We start from the raw sequence: 15002 nt of genomic DNA on the forward strand, positions 1-15002 counted from the left end.
ACAAGATGGAAGTTGGCCGATCGGTCAGGCGGGGGCAGATATCCTGATAGTTGAGTTGTTCGCCTGCAATTTTGGCAATCTCTCTGAAGACATCACCTCGCAGACTTCTGGACTAATATCCATATGCTCTCCATGTTTACACAAATACCTATGTAGTTCATGTGTGATGCCTACGAAGCTACTTGAGTTAGTTTAGACGCAAGTAAACTGAAGTGCTATCACCGATGACAGCATGGAGTTCTCAGCTGGTGCCTAGGTCGCTCCGGAGATTTAGCGTTACAGACAGCCAATCGGCAGCCTTGTATTTTTGTCAACTGCCAAACATTTGGTGGGGTTAAATCGGAGCTTGCGGGGCCGTAATGTCGTCTGTTCCTGTGACTTGTACTGCACAGACTGGCTGGCCTCTTTTTAAGCTCCGAATTCGCCCAAAAGTTCGATACAGCTCTGCTATCCCAGCTTCTCGACTTCAGGTCAGCTCATCTGCTCTTTTCTCCCGCAGCTTGGGCTTTGTCAAAAACCTCGGGGCACTATCAAAGCTCCATGACGTCTGAAGTTTGCCAATTGATCCCCCGTTAGCTTATCGTCTATACTTCCTTCCTCGATTCTTCGCCATGCTCTCGCCACTCCTGCGCTCCAGCGCTCCCCAAGCCCGGGCCTTCAGCCGGGCGATTCCGCTGAGGAACCAGCTGTATGTTTCGATCCGAATCCATCTTTGTGTAATTTGTCGCCTTGGTGTCAATAAGAACCGGACCTTTAACTGCCAGTCATGTTTAGCCGTTCCCTTTTCACCACGCCTAGCCGCCATGCCGAAGAAAAGCAGCTTAACCGGATCTCGGCCACCATTACCCAGCCTAAGTCACAGGGTGCTTCTCAGGCTATGCTCTACGCAACCGGCCTAACTGAGGAGGACATGAACAAGCCTCAGGTCGGCATCTCGTCGGTGTGGTATGAGGGCAATCCATGCAATATGCACCTGCTCGACCTCTCCAAGATCGTGCGTGACAGCGTCGCGAAGGCTGGCCTTGTGCCTATGCGGTTCAACACAATCGGCGTTTCGGACGGTATTAGCATGGGTACCACGGGCATGAGGTACAGTCTGCAGAGTCGCGAGATCATTGCCGACAGTATCGAGACGGTCATGCAAGGCCAATGGTACGACGCCAATATTTCGCTGCCGGGCTGCGACAAGAACATGCCTGGTGTGCTGATTGCCATGGGCCGTGTCAACCGGCCCAGTATCATGGTGTATGGTGGTACTATCAAGCCGGGCTGCAACATGAAGGGCGAGCCTATCGACATCGTCAGCGCCTTCCAGGCCTATGGACAGTACATTTCTGGCGAGATCGATGAGAAGCAGCGCTTCGACATCATTCGCCATGCCTGCCCTGGCGGCGGTGCTTGCGGTGGCATGTACACTGCTAACACCATGGCTTCTGCCATTGAAACCCTCGGCATGACCCTCCCCGGCAGCAGCAGCTTCCCTGCTGAGGATCCCCGGAAGAAGGCGGAGTGTGAGAGCATTGGCGAGGCCATCAAGAACCTTCTTCGTGAGGATATCCGGCCCAAGGATATTCTGACGCGCACAGCCTTCGAGAACGCCATGAAGGTAGTTAGTGTTCTTGGTGGTAGTACCAATGCCGTCCTGCACCTCATTGCTATTGCAGATTCGGTCGGTATCAAGCTCACCATTGACGATTTCCAAGCCGTGTCGGATAAAACTCCCCTGCTGGCCGATTTGAAACCGTCGGGCAAGTATGTCATGGAAGACTTGTGCAAGATCGGCGGTACTCCAGCTCTGCTCAAGTTTCTGCTCAAGGAGGGCATCATTGACGGGTCCGGCATCACCGTCACTGGTAAGACCATGAAGGAGAACGTCGAGAAGCTACCCGGCTTCCCTGAAGACCAGCCCATCATCCGTCCTCTGAGCAACCCGCTGAAGCCAACTGGGCATATCCAAATCCTGCGCGGTACTCTGGCCCCGGGTGGCTCGGTTGGCAAGATCACGGGTAAGGAGGGTCTTCGCTTCGAGGGCAAGGCTAAGGTTTATGACTATGAGGATGCCTTTATCGAGGCTCTGGAGCGGGGTGAGATCAAGAAGGGCGAGAAGACAGTTGTAGTCATACGCTACGAGGGCCCCAAGGGCGGCCCTGGTATGCCGGAAATGCTCAAGCCAAGCTCTGCCATCATGGGTTACGGCTTGGGCAAGGACGTCGCTCTCATCACAGATGGTCGTTTCTCTGGTGGCAGTCACGGTTTCTTGATTGGCCACATCGTACCTGAGGCCATGGAGGGTGGCCCGATTGCATTGGTACAGGATGGTGATACTATTGTTATCGATGCTGAGAAGCGTGCTATCGATCTCCTTGTGTCTCCCGAGGAACTTGAACAGCGCCGCAAGGCCTGGAAGAAGCCTGCCTACAAGGTGCCTCGTGGCACATTGCGGAAGTATGCCCAGCTGGTTAGCGATGCCAGCCACGGGTGTGTTACTGACAGGGCGGCTGACGCTGAGGAGTAATGGCTGGTAGTTGTGAAAGGGCTTGGCTGGTTCTGTTTTCTTTTCAGAAAAAGGGTGGGTTGTCTTGTATATAGTGGTTCGTATTCAAGGTTTCTCATAGTTTTGGTCGGTGGCAACAAAAAAAATACCAGGTTGGCATTGCCTTTATTCGATATTACTTTTCCCCGTCTATCCTGTGCCAGTCATCGAGAAAATACAGGGGATGAGAAAACCATGAACAAAGCAGATAGATCACTGACGGGTACATTAGGGCTGTGTGTGACTGACTAGAAAAGAGCAGACACCATATGACTTTTCGGGTTTCCGTCTACTCCTTATCCAGGCTTTTCTTATGAGAAGACCAACGGCCACTGAGGACAGGAAAGATCTTCCTTTTTTGGGCCGAATTCGCCTCTAGCGTTTAACCCATACATTGACAAACGCCTTCTTATCTCTTAGTGTAAGGTTTACCCGGTGCGCCCTTCCAAGTCGAGCAAGCGCTTCGGCGACGTTGTCCAGCAAAGCCTGCTCCTCCCGATTTCCGGGGCCACCATCTCCCTCCTGCTGCTGTTGCTGTTGGGCACGTGGTGGTGGCACGTTAACCCAGTCACCACCATTTGTTGCGCGAGATGTATTGTAGATTGGCTCAGCAATACGGACGCGCACGCAATGAGTTGGCCGGCCGAGTAAGTTCCAGAGGAAGCGAATCCAAGCTCGGAAGCCAGGAACGGGAGTCGTCACATCCGGGGGGGTGTACCGCAGAGAGATGGGGAAGATGGCGTTCTCCGCAGGAGTCGTCAGGAGGCATGGGCTCAAAGGAAGCACACCACGGCCGTTGGTCGTCCCGCTCTCGGGGAAGACGACAATGATACGGTTTGGATACCGCGAAAGAAGCGCACGAAGGTCCGTAAGGCCTCGACTACCACCCGGTTGCGACTCGATCGAGTCTGCGAGTTGAAAATCTGCCGAGAGTGCGTAACATACGGCCTTCAACAAGCTGATGCGCCGGACTTTGCGCGAGCGCGGATGGCTGGCAACAAAGATGGGGTTGAAGACAGCGGCTAGGTAGAGCGCATCAAGCGGAGAGCTGAAGCTCGCGGCAATGACAGATCCAGGGTGTGGCACACGGGTACGTGGCTGCTGGCTCAGCAACCCGCGCCTCACGCCGTCCAGCTGCACATCCACCCACCAAACCGCAGGGATGGCCAGGAATATCCATAAAAGAAGCTTCCGAATCACTACCGGTAGCGGAATGTACTGAAGGAAGAGAAAGTACACTCCAGCGTAGAACAACAGGAGGGGAAGTCGAATGCAAAAACAGATTGCATGGCCAAGTCTTGCAAGCTGCGACGACAGGGTTGTCACTGGCAGGAAAGGTGACACCCCAGAACCTGTAGACGATAAAGGGTTAGCAAACAAATATTTCGATTTTATGTTGTATAAAAGGTGCAAGCTCACCTCGGTCGCGAAACTGCGAAAACTTTTCCATGTTGTAGATATGTTCACTGTAGCTGGGTGGAGAGCATGAAGAACCAGAGATGAGTTGGGACGGGTTTCGAATTTAGGTATACTCCAGGAAACTCAGGTCCTCAGGGTCAAGTGCCCATTGATTGCTCTATACATATGATAAATGATTATTATATCCGACAGAATTAAGCAAATGGCTGAAGTAGCGACTGACAGGTGTTTGGTTCGGCTCGTGATTATGGACCACCTGGATGACTCCGTCAGAACAAAGCACTGGCAAATCAAAACAGGAAGCTTGGTGGTATTATCACGTGACTTTGTCGTTTGGAAGCATGTGAAGGGGGTGTGTGGCAGATGGTAAAGGCAGGTCGTAGCGATGTGGCAGAATAATGGCTCTCTGAAGGGACACAAAAAACTCATGAGCAGCCCCTCCAAGTTTCCATCTACATGGAAAGAAAATGATTGAAGTTGGTAGGCATGTGTCTCCCTGACAATCACGAAGCCGATTAGCTCAGGGAGCTCTAAAACTTCCTTGATAGCTCTCATATTATCGTATAACTACCTCCCTCTACCGGAAGAGCAACAGGCTACAGGTACCTACCTCAACTACCTAAGGTGCCTTGGTGTACGTTCCCACGGAATACCAAGTAAATTTTGCTTTGCAGGCTTTGGCGGCGCTCTTTGAAGTTTGGATGCGCTATATCCTGAAAGGCAAAAATCACTGAAAAATCTCCCCTTCCCGGCCGGGAATCGAACCCGGGTCTCAAGCGAGTCGACATGACAAGCTTGCATACTAACCCCTCTACTACCGAGAATCTCATTCAATGCTTGAAGTCTTGAGTCCTTGTGACCCATGACCTCGACATAACCAGGGACATGCCACGTTGCTGGACCTGCCTTAATCAAGGATTGGGGGTGCGTTCGTTGCTCCTATGGACGTCAGTATCTCTGTTTGGCACATACTGTACAATGTGGCCTACAGCACACGGAAACGCTCCGAAATGCCATTGCGGGATGAAGTCGGATTCTGGAATCTCCGATGCCGTTGGGCTATTGGCAGGGGTTCGATCTCGCGCCATTCTCCTTTTGACACGGCCAGGTCTCAAGGGTCGCAGGATATTGGATAGCTTGACAGGTCGACCGCGACAGCCATGGTCGGTGGGCTTATACCTCAGGAAATGCGCTACATGTATCTCAAGATTCTCAAAGGGGCACGCTGAAATCAGGACATGTGCCCCATCCACGGGTGCCAAGAAGGGCGACAAGTCGATACACATTCAGACCATATTGATCCCGCGACATTGCCATGCAAACCAGAGTGCCAAACATCGGATGCACGTCAGATAGGGCTGCAATACGCCCTCGTCCAAAACGCCATGATCGTTCGAGATCTTGGATCGCACGATGGCACTACGGAAAACGGACGTACAAGCCTGGCTGAGCCTGGCAGGGTGCGGCGGCAGTGGCAGGCCACTGGCAGGTGGGCGGGTGGACGGGAGGGGACATGCCCCACAGACCGTACGATTGGGCCGGTAGCCAACGAGAGAGAGGGGAAGAAGTGGCAGGAAAGTTCCGAATGGCGGCGCACACATGGCTTCATGGGGGGAGCAGCTGTGCAGATACTAATTTTTTCACCACTTTTCTCTCGAGATCTCAAGGAAAAGTACTCACGGCCCGGATGCCTATCCAGATGTAGCGCCTCCGGGCTGTCGGACGTCGGTTTTTTTGCTGTGAGCCTGTGAGGAGACGAGGAGTCAAAATGGCTGCGAGTCCCGGCGCGGCGCCTGGGGGCGCCGCAGCTGCTCCATCCCAGTCTGCTTCTGCTGCGTCTGAAGTCGCTGTCCCCCATCAACGACAATCTGATGCTGGCTCCTCTTCCACGTCAGTCGCACCTACGAAGTCGGCGAATTCAAAGCGCACTCGACGAATCTCTGCTGCTGCTGCTCTCACCGTCAGACCCGCGAGGATCCAAGTCCCCGTCCCCCCTCCGGCTCCAGCCAATCCCGTCACTGTTTACCATAGATCCCCACCAGACCCCACCATGGCAGTCCTGGGCGGGCTGCCATTGGCCCCGGCCATCTTCTTCGGTTGCCTGGGTGAAATAAACAGACAAATCGCACAGTCTTCAATACACTCCTTGAGGCCAGGAACAAACACCAGCCCGAGGAGAGATCCCCCCCGCATCTCCCCAACTCTGCCGCCAACCTCGTCTGCCCCGGGCGCGGTGCTTCTCTCGTCCTTCTTGCTCGTCAACTATCTACTCCCGCGCATGCGCGCTGCCCTCAACATGGAGTCGTCCGAGAATCCGGTGCGTGCCCCCTGCAGCTTTGTTTACTCTTTGCCCAGAGCCCCAATCGCCGACAGCAACCCACCGCGACCGCGCTCTACCCTTGCCTTTGTCGCCGCGCTGGTTCTTGGAACTCTTAACTGACCTGCTGTGAACGTGTAGACCTTCCAATCGAGACTACATCCCCCGACGTTTAGGAGCGGGCTCCTTCAAGAGATGAGCGACTCGCATACCAATGCCCGCGCTCATACGTCACAGATCCCCACTAAGCGTACGCACAACGGAAGCAGTAGGCGTTTTGTGGTTATTTCCAGTTTGAGCCTGCATTGTCGCTGACACTGTCGCTCCCGTTGAACAGTCTCACAGCCGGAACCAAAGCGCAAAACGCTCGCCGAACGCGCCGGCGAGCACCCAAAGGCCCAAATGTCGACCGCTACCCATGGCACCGGTATACCACGGCTCAATTCCATCAAGGGCCAGTCGATCGCCAATCTGAATGCCAACACACATGCTACAGCCCCCTCGCGGCCTATACACACCAAATTTTCAAAAAGTGTTGGAGGAGGCATGCGAGCCGCGCCCCAACCTCCCCGAGCGCCGACGTCAATGGGCTTTTCGCGATCCACGAGCACCCGTTCGCGAGCCAATACGCGGACATCGCGCCCACAAACCGCCGTGGGTTATCACGATGCCGAGGAGGAAGTCATCGAAATATCGCAGCACAAGGGTACGAGCCTTCTTGCGTCGTTCTCTCAGCAGCCCCCTCCTAGCCTGCTCCCAAGAAGGAAAGGAAATGCCCCGTCTCTTTGTATTCAAGAAAGGAGAAGCATTTCAGGACTTAGCAAGCAGTTCGCCAATCTGTCATTCCACTCCCACTTTGAAGACCAAGCGGTCTCCGGGCAGGCAAGATCCTCATCCAGTGCTTCTTAGTCGGATGCCCGGATGGCGGACACAGACTGTCCCTCCCAGTCACAAAACACTCACCCCCTCAGCCATGAGCCAGCCTCTATTTCCCATTTTCAAGCGAGCATCCGACTGCCAGGCACACCACCGCAAGTGCAGTGTGCAATGCAGGCGTTGGGCAAGATGAGCTCCCTCATTAAGAGCATCCGCAAAAGTCCCCCGTCGCCGACCAAGTCCTGTTCTCCGACAAAGGTATATTTTCTCACAAAGGACTCGAACTTAACCAATTTCACAGGTTGGGATGTCGACGGCCGTCTCAGCGAGTTTGAATCCCAGTTTGAAAAGATGAAAGAAGCATTTGAGGGGACCATGAAAGACAGGAAAACGTTGGAGGATGCTATCGATTTAGCAAAGGCTCGAAGTACGTGATCCTCATGATAGGGCGCTGACAGCCGGAGCAGTCAAGGTACTGACTCAGGCGCTTGCAGCAAATGATCTTGAGCGGGAGAAGCAAAGGTTGTTGGACCAGAACACTCAACTCCACAACCAGCTTGAAGCCCAACGACAGGAAATCTACTCATTGCAGCAGGAGAAGCAGTCCATGCTTTTAGAGTTTGAGCGCGAGCAACAACGACACAAATTCGATCTGGAGGACAAGGTTCGGAACCATAGGCATGAGCTTGATGAGGTCCGGCGACAGTTCAAGGCCGAAGTCGACCAGATGAATCGAGAGCATCGCGAAGCTCTGGAGGCTTTGGAGCGGCAACATCGAGCACAACTGGCTGATGAGCAGGCACAGAAGGCACGAGAGCTCACTGAACTGAGGGCTAGGCTAGGAGCTGAACAGCAGGATATGAACTTGGAGCTGCTTAGGAAAGAGAGGGAAATCCAAGAACTTCGCTCCCATATTGAGGCCCTCAAGTCAGATCTCGACCGGGAGCAAGCCCTGAGAACAACTCTCCAGCAGCAAGTAGCCGAAATGTCGACGACGAACCTGGCTCTAGAGGACCGGATGCGGGCGTTGCGGGCCAAAATTGAGTTCCTCGAATCCGACAGCAAGCAGCAGTCCGATGCGTTTGCTCAGATGGAGAACCGCCTGCAAGAGGCGCTGCGTGTGGCCGAGGAAGCACGACAAAAATTAATCAAGGAGGAAACGGAGCGCCGCGTCTTGTTCAATAAGTATCAGGAGCTCAAGGGAAACATTCGAGTCATGTGCCGTGTGCGACCAGTTCTGGACCCGTCTGAAGGAGAGGAAGCCAAGATCAGTTTCCCGGACACTAAGACTTCAACCCAGATCGATGTTACGGGTCCCGAAGAGCGGAGCAGTCTGGGCACCGTCACTCGCAAAGTGATTCCTTTCGAATTCGACCGTGTCTTCGACCCATCCGTGAAGAACGAAGAGATTTTCGGCGAAATTTCGCAACTTGTCCAGAGTGCACTTGACGGCTACAACGTATGCATCTTTTGCTACGGTCAAACCGGCTCCGGCAAGACATATACGATGTCATCTCCCGATGGCATGATCCCACGCGCTACTCACATGATTTACGATACTATCACCAAACTTCGAGAAAAGTCGTGGTCGTACACTCTGGAAGGCTCCTTCGTTGAGGTTTACAACGAAGAACTGCACGATCTCCTCGCTGAAAACACAAATAATGGTGTTCCCCGCAAAAAGCTGGAGATCCGCCATGATGAGGTCCGCAAGCAGACTACTGTGCTTAACTGCCGCACCGTGGCGCTGGACTCGCCCGAGAAAGTGGAAGCTATGCTGAAGCAGGCACAGGCCAACCGCAGCGTAGCGGCTACAAAGGCCAACGAACGCTCATCGCGTTCGCACTCTGTCTTCATCCTGCGTATGGTTGGTGAAAACTCGGCCACGGGCGAGCGCTGTGAGGGTACCCTCAACTTGGTTGATTTGGCTGGCTCCGAGCGCCTTAAGCACTCCCAGGCCGAGGGTGACCGAATGAAAGAAACCCAAAGCATCAACAAGAGTCTTGCATGCCTGGGCGACGTAATCGAGGCTCTCGGAAAGGGGTCGCCACACGTGCCCTACCGCAACTCGAAGCTGACCCACCTGCTGCAGTACTCGCTTGGCGGGAATTCGAAGACACTCATGTTTGTGATGGTTAGTCCTCTTGAGGCTCACCTCAAGGAGACTATTACGAGTTTGAGATTTGCTACCAAGGTTTGTTTCGGCTTCTTAGCCCCTATTTTGGGTTCATCGATGTTGACGTTTTTTACAGGTGCATAACACCCACATTGGCACAGCCAAGTCAACAAAGAAGTTGAAGTCTGTTGATAGGAGTAGTGATTGATGGCGATCATTATGACGATCTTTTCATGTTTGGTTTCGGCGGTTGGATCGAATGTTGAAGCTGGCAGGTCATCCTTGGTTGTTGGGTTCCCCCTTTTTCTTTTCCCCCCTCTCTTCTCGCCTTTTTTTCATGATACCACGACGTTACCGTATAAGCGATATCGAACAGTTTCGGTGTTTTCTATTCTGTGTTGGGTTCTGGGCTCTTTCTTCGGTCGTGTAAGGTTCTGGACAGCGGGCAATGGAGACGGGGCGAAGTGCTGAAGCAGGATGAGACGTACAAGTCGTCCCGTCTTCATGTTGGAGCACACGCCACCTGATGATTGGGATGGATCGATCTCTGGTATCGTGTTTTGCTCTTGTTTTAGCTAGGTCTTATGAGGGCGTTTTGCAAGAGGGGAACACTAGGCAGAGGGCATTCGTCCCTCAGCAAAGGTTGTTGGGTTCTGGAGTCGGAGTTTGGCTTTGTATATAGGCATGGCTGATGATGAAAATGGAAATCGTGGGAGGCTCCCTGCTTTTGTGTTTTCGAGCGCTCTCCTTTACATGCGTTACCCTGTAAAAGTTCCTATTTAATGGTTGAACATTTTATAGCTTTAGCTATTACACTGCCCCTTTGTTGTCTACCAAGCTATCTGTATTTTTGATTATGGCCAAAGTAACAAGTGTTGGGCATTTTATCCCAGGGAATTGTTTGTGTGCGGACAATTGTAGACAAACAGACCTTCTATCCCTGTGATCATTCTTTTTGCACACTTCCCTGTAATCCGTTTTTTGAGAGGAGAGAGCTGCATATAAGTTCTAATTCACACAATGCAGCTTTGATGGCCTCTGTAGTAGTTGACAAATTTCCTGCGCTAAAGATGCTGAAGTGATGGCCTGGGATGTCGATTGCTTTAGTGATTATATCCTCATGATACATACCCCAGCCAAGCAGCGAGTCCCTCCGATGGATATCGATTCTGCTGATACCCTCCTGGGCAACAGGGACGTAGTCTTGTGCCCGAAGGAGTATAATTGGTGGTGGGTTCCTAAGTCCTCCTTCAACTTCATGCAAGCTGTTTCCACTATCATTCGAGGGCGTCCATACTGGCAACTCCCATTTGCTAACCATCCTCATAGCCTCTGCGAAGCATCTCATGATGCGGTCTTTTGTCTCTTGTCTGGTGTGCTTGCTCCATTCCATCGAGTGATCCACGACAGGTAGCAAAGAAGCTGTTTGTACAAGTGGGCATACGGTGTCAATCATAATAATCCCAATCAAACGTAACTTTTTGAACCATTTTGGTGCCTTTGTATTTTCCTCCTGCAACTGCCGAGCCAACTCCAGTGAGATCAGTCCGCCAAAGGACCATCCCCCAATGATAAAATCTCCACTTGAGATCACACCTTTGATGGCTTCAGGTACTCGCGGGCCATCTCAGGGATGCCGCCCTCCCATGCCTTGCCCGAATCATAATGCGGATTGTCGATGCCGTACACGGGGCGGCCTAGATAACCCAGGAAGTGGTAACAGAAGGTGGTACCGCCGCCGTCATGGACGAGAACGAGAGGAGCTGGTGGCGCTGAACGATTCCAAACGTTGGTAGCGGGTGAATGCTTATATGGCTGGATGAGGGCAACCTTTGCGACTACGTCAGGCATGGTCGGAGTTGCTATGAAACTTGAGACCCACACAGGGCTGGTTAGGTGTGAGCACAAAGAAAGACAGGAATGAAACTGGATGGTGGATATACATCTCTTAACTCTTTATAATATGAGATTGATGCCACAACATCAAGCCTGTTCTTTCGAGCAATTGCGAGTCCGCTGTAGTAGACAAAGACATTGAGTGATGGACTATTGATCCACAGCCAATTTTGAAATGAAATTTCCAGAGCGGGAAGTTAAGGACTTTGGTGAATTGAAGACCCCCGGTAACTAGCTAGGAGTTCTGATTGCACAGCGAATGTGGCCAGTGGATCAGGTACCACGATACTTTGAATGAAAAAACGGTCTTGTGAAATACGGCTCGTATGAAATTAAGAGTTGAGATGCCGTTTGGTAAGACTTTTGCAGAGCCTAGATTCAGTCTGGTGCATTCATAGCCGCTGTAAGGCCCCCATCCCCTCAAGCAGTGCTTCCCTGCGCTTGAAGTTTGGCACAGCAGCGGAGTTGTAGGCGCAGGGTCTTGCCACATCATGCGATCTAAGCTGTACCTTGCTCTTACTTTTCATGTAACCAAGAAGCAGTTCCAGAATGAGTCTCTTACAGGTTACCTCAGGGCACTGCACACAAACCCTAATGTGTTTTAACATATCATGATCCCTGCAGACTGTCGACCAGAAGCTGATGTGGACCTTGAAAATGAATACCAGAGATCTTCAATACATGGTGATGCACCAAGACTTTCCTTTTTGTGTACTTTGGAAAACGCGATGCTCAACTCTGCTCTGCTCTCTTCACCCTTTAACTCCCCTACAAAGCGAATCAAGTAATCCAAGCTCTCCCAAGGTCTAATGTAGCCAACATATCCATCTGGTCTGACCAGCACATGTCCTAGCATTTTACAGAGTCTGAATTCGACATGTAGCACCCCATCTAGATTTGCATACCAACAAGAGCTCGAATCTCCTAAGACCTCCCACTTACCAAAAATAATATAATATGTCTTGAGATCCCATTTGGAAGCAGAAGCCACACGATTGGTGGCAGTCCTTAGCCAAATTCTTCGTTGCTCGTCGGCTTCGCAGCCAACAAGCACCACAAAATGCCACTCCCTACCCACGCAAATCCTCTGCAGCATTGTTTTAACTTTATCTTGCCCACCAACCACTATCTCCCATCTACTAGCTGGTCTTCTCCTCTGAAAGGACCGTTCTACCCGGGTGCGGCCCCCACGATGACGCTCTCACTTTTTGGTATGATATTCCCAGTTGAGAGATGAATGAAAACAGATAGCGGCGTTGGGCGAGGCTACTTGCCATCCAGGGAAGAGCATACCGAAGAAGAATGTTGCGTAAAGGAGCCAAAAGCCAATGGGTTGAGGTCATCAAGGTGGGGAGACGGTCAATGCCACGGAGCAGAGCCAGGCCAACAGGCCGACGCTCAACATTGTACGAGTTAAGGAGTGCTTCTGACAGAGCTCTGGCTTTGCTTTTCGGAGCTCCGAATTCTGCTGAATTGTTACTGGGTGGGTCGTCAAAAGAAGAGGAAAAGCGTAAAAGGTTCAGGGCCGTGGCAAGTTTCCAGCCCAGATTTATGGTGTCTTGATGCCAGTGTTCATGCCTTGGCTATCAGCTAAGGAGTGAGTATGGGCAGCATCGCCGGCAACGAAAAGACGACCGTTGCGATAGCGGCCAACCAACGATAATGAAGTTGAAAGCGAGATAGCTAGACAGGGTCATAGAGCGTACCAGACCCAGGAGGTGTCATATTGTTGGAGATGTCCTGGAACAACTTTAGCGTGGGTTCTCCCTGGCCCTTTGGTACATGATTTCTTAATGCGACCAGGCGGAAAAGCTGGCCCTGAGAGGTAGAATCGCCAGCAGACTGCTACTGCCTAGGCACATGGTTAGGCGATCCAGATCAAGGCGAGCGTCGCGCAGATGAGCGTCACACAGCACGAAATCCCGCGGGTAAGCGGCACCTTCGAACTCTAATCCTGCAGCATGTCTAACGACGCTGTGGGCGTCATCGCAACCAACGACGTATAGGGAGCACATCGTTTTAGTGTTGCCATCAGAGACCTCTAAGGTTGCGGTGACGCCGGAGTCGTCCTGCACAATGTCGATTGCCCTGACAGGACGCAGAACAGCGAGGCCATATCTAGCCAAGCATTCATCAAGGAAGGACTCGGTGACAGCCTGGGAAATGCCTAGGGGAAGGGGAAACTCAGTGTTGGTAATACTGAGGTCATCAAGGCTCATGCTAGCAACGACTTTTCTGTGGATACATGTCACTCCTCCATGCACAATTCGACCCCTACGAATGATCTCGTTCGCCTGCTCCGTGGCGGTTCAGCAATTCCAATGTCTTGGGCTGCGGGTTCAGGGCTCGACTCATGTCGCTCCGAGCTAGTGTTTGATCAACAATGCAAAAGGAGATGTCACGGAGGGCGAGCTCAAGAGCAAGGGCGGTTCCAACAGGGCCAGCGCCGATGACGAGAACATCACATCATGTGACATTGGTAAATTGCTGAAGACGTCATTAAGATAAAGATCGCCGGGAAGACTTATCAACATTAGAATACTTGATGACAAGTAGCACTAAAGACTAGGAAGACGGACTTCAATCTTATATGCCGACCATGTAGGAACAATGCTGACCTTACTAGGCCAAGCAGTCAGCCCGTACCTAGTACTTAGCACAAAGGGCACGAAGGCCGACTTGAGGTTTACAGCCCGCTGCTTATTCTTTGTTTTGGCTTAACACGGTATTTCAGTGGCGGTTGCGCGGCAATGAAGGGGACAGGAAGCCAAGCATCCCTCCATGGCGGAAATTGGAGCCCATAGCACCGACGAGGGCCGACCAGGCCAGTGCAAACATCGAGACCGATGTGCGAGGTGCAAGGTACGCAGTTCAGCAGGCATTGACAAGTACCGAACGCCTACCTTTGCGGTCCTTCGGGAGAAAAAAGAGTCAGGGAGTCAAGAAAAAACTCAACTATCCTCTGACCATGTCCTGTGACACACTATCAAGTGTGATCGATACAGCAATTATCAGCATTTAAGTCCCAGCGCTTTACAAGAACACTTGATGCGATTAAGTAGGTCATCTGAGCCATGGCAAGAAATAATCTACTAGAAGCACCGATAGAAGATGTTCATACCATGCAGGACCAAACTGAAGCAGCCACCTGCATATCAGATCACATTGGCTCCCAGCCGAAGATGTGTTAGCCAGCAGTGCAGGGTCACGTGTGAACGATGGATCAGATGCGTATGGACCAGTATCCCCAAGTATATAGTGTTGCCAACTCAGCCGGATTTAGTATTCTTTTTCCTTTTTCCCTCAGCTCTCTTTGCCTTTTTGACTTAGATTAATTGTAGTATCCGTTCTTTCCGGCATAATTTCTGAAACTGCTCTATGGAGCAGAGTCGTGATTATACTATTTTTGGCCCACGGCGGACTTGCGCTCTGAGCTTGCCCATGGTCGTTCGTTTGCCAGTATGCCTGGTATTACACTTCCCCAGATGATGTGGTGACGCATCCTTAGATCTCGCCACTATTCATTGCAATCTCAGATTCCCTCAGGATGTGAGGAAGGTGTGGCAGTTTTAAGCTTATGTTCAGAGTGATGCTAGGTAGCCAGTCTATCTTTGTAGCAGTCGTTCTCGGTGATGGACTGTCGGTTGAAGTGAATGCGCTGGTTTGGCGTTCATCAAGCCTCTCCTAGGAGGTGGTTGTCAAGGAAGAACATCTTAGGTGCATTACGTTACTGTTTCTTGCGAAAAGACAGGCCATGTATTTAAGTCATGGGCTATTACATACGATACTCTATCCCCATTGATTTAAATAGAGGGTCTTTTATGCAGCTGCTTCTGCCCAGCTCT

General features: G+C 51.8%; 5 protein-coding genes and 1 non-coding gene across 6 annotated transcripts; 2 read left to right on the forward strand and 4 right to left on the reverse strand.

Moving 5' to 3' along the window:
- Positions 1–611: 611 nt before the first annotated feature.
- Positions 612–2515, forward strand: CTHT_0068400 (dihydroxyacid dehydratase-like protein; the record flags this gene model as incomplete). Its single annotated transcript, XM_006697066.1, has 2 exons — positions 612–688; positions 775–2515. 2 exons carry the CDS (start codon positions 612–614, stop codon positions 2513–2515), a joined length of 1818 nt encoding a protein of 605 aa, XP_006697129.1.
- Positions 2516–2908: 393 nt separating this feature from the next.
- Positions 2909–3983, reverse strand: CTHT_0068410 (acyltransferase-like protein; the record flags this gene model as incomplete). The annotated part of the gene is made up of 2 exons (XM_006697067.1): positions 2909–3885; positions 3953–3983. The coding sequence occupies 2 exons, from the start codon at positions 3981–3983 to the stop codon at positions 2909–2911; spliced, it is 1008 nt and encodes a 335-aa protein (XP_006697130.1).
- A 713-nt stretch (positions 3984–4696) lies between these two features.
- CTHT_0068420 lies at positions 4697–4776 on the reverse strand. The gene is given in 2 exon segments: positions 4697–4733; positions 4738–4776. It is a non-coding gene; the product is annotated as a tRNA-Asp (tRNA).
- A 944-nt stretch (positions 4777–5720) lies between these two features.
- Positions 5721–9469, forward strand: CTHT_0068430 (kinesin-like protein; the record flags this gene model as incomplete). The annotated part of the gene is made up of 6 exons (XM_006697068.1): positions 5721–6269; positions 6411–6519; positions 6607–6975; positions 7447–7572; positions 7640–9339; positions 9398–9469. 6 exons carry the CDS (start codon positions 5721–5723, stop codon positions 9467–9469), a joined length of 2925 nt encoding a protein of 974 aa, XP_006697131.1.
- A 1382-nt stretch (positions 9470–10851) lies between these two features.
- CTHT_0068440 (uncharacterized protein) lies at positions 10852–11112 on the reverse strand (the record flags this gene model as incomplete). Its single annotated transcript, XM_006697069.1, has 1 exon — positions 10852–11112. One exon carries the CDS (start codon positions 11110–11112, stop codon positions 10852–10854), a length of 261 nt encoding a protein of 86 aa, XP_006697132.1.
- A 1835-nt stretch (positions 11113–12947) lies between these two features.
- CTHT_0068450 (monooxygenase-like protein) lies at positions 12948–13376 on the reverse strand (the record flags this gene model as incomplete). Its single annotated transcript, XM_006697070.1, has 1 exon — positions 12948–13376. One exon carries the CDS (start codon positions 13374–13376, stop codon positions 12948–12950), a length of 429 nt encoding a protein of 142 aa, XP_006697133.1.
- Positions 13377–15002: the final 1626 nt, after the last annotated feature.

The sequence above is a fragment of the Thermochaetoides thermophila genome (genome assembly GCF_000221225.1).
Source record: "Thermochaetoides thermophila DSM 1495 unplaced genomic scaffold scf7180000011822, whole genome shotgun sequence".
Classification (NCBI taxonomy): domain Eukaryota; kingdom Fungi; phylum Ascomycota; class Sordariomycetes; order Sordariales; family Chaetomiaceae; genus Thermochaetoides; species Thermochaetoides thermophila.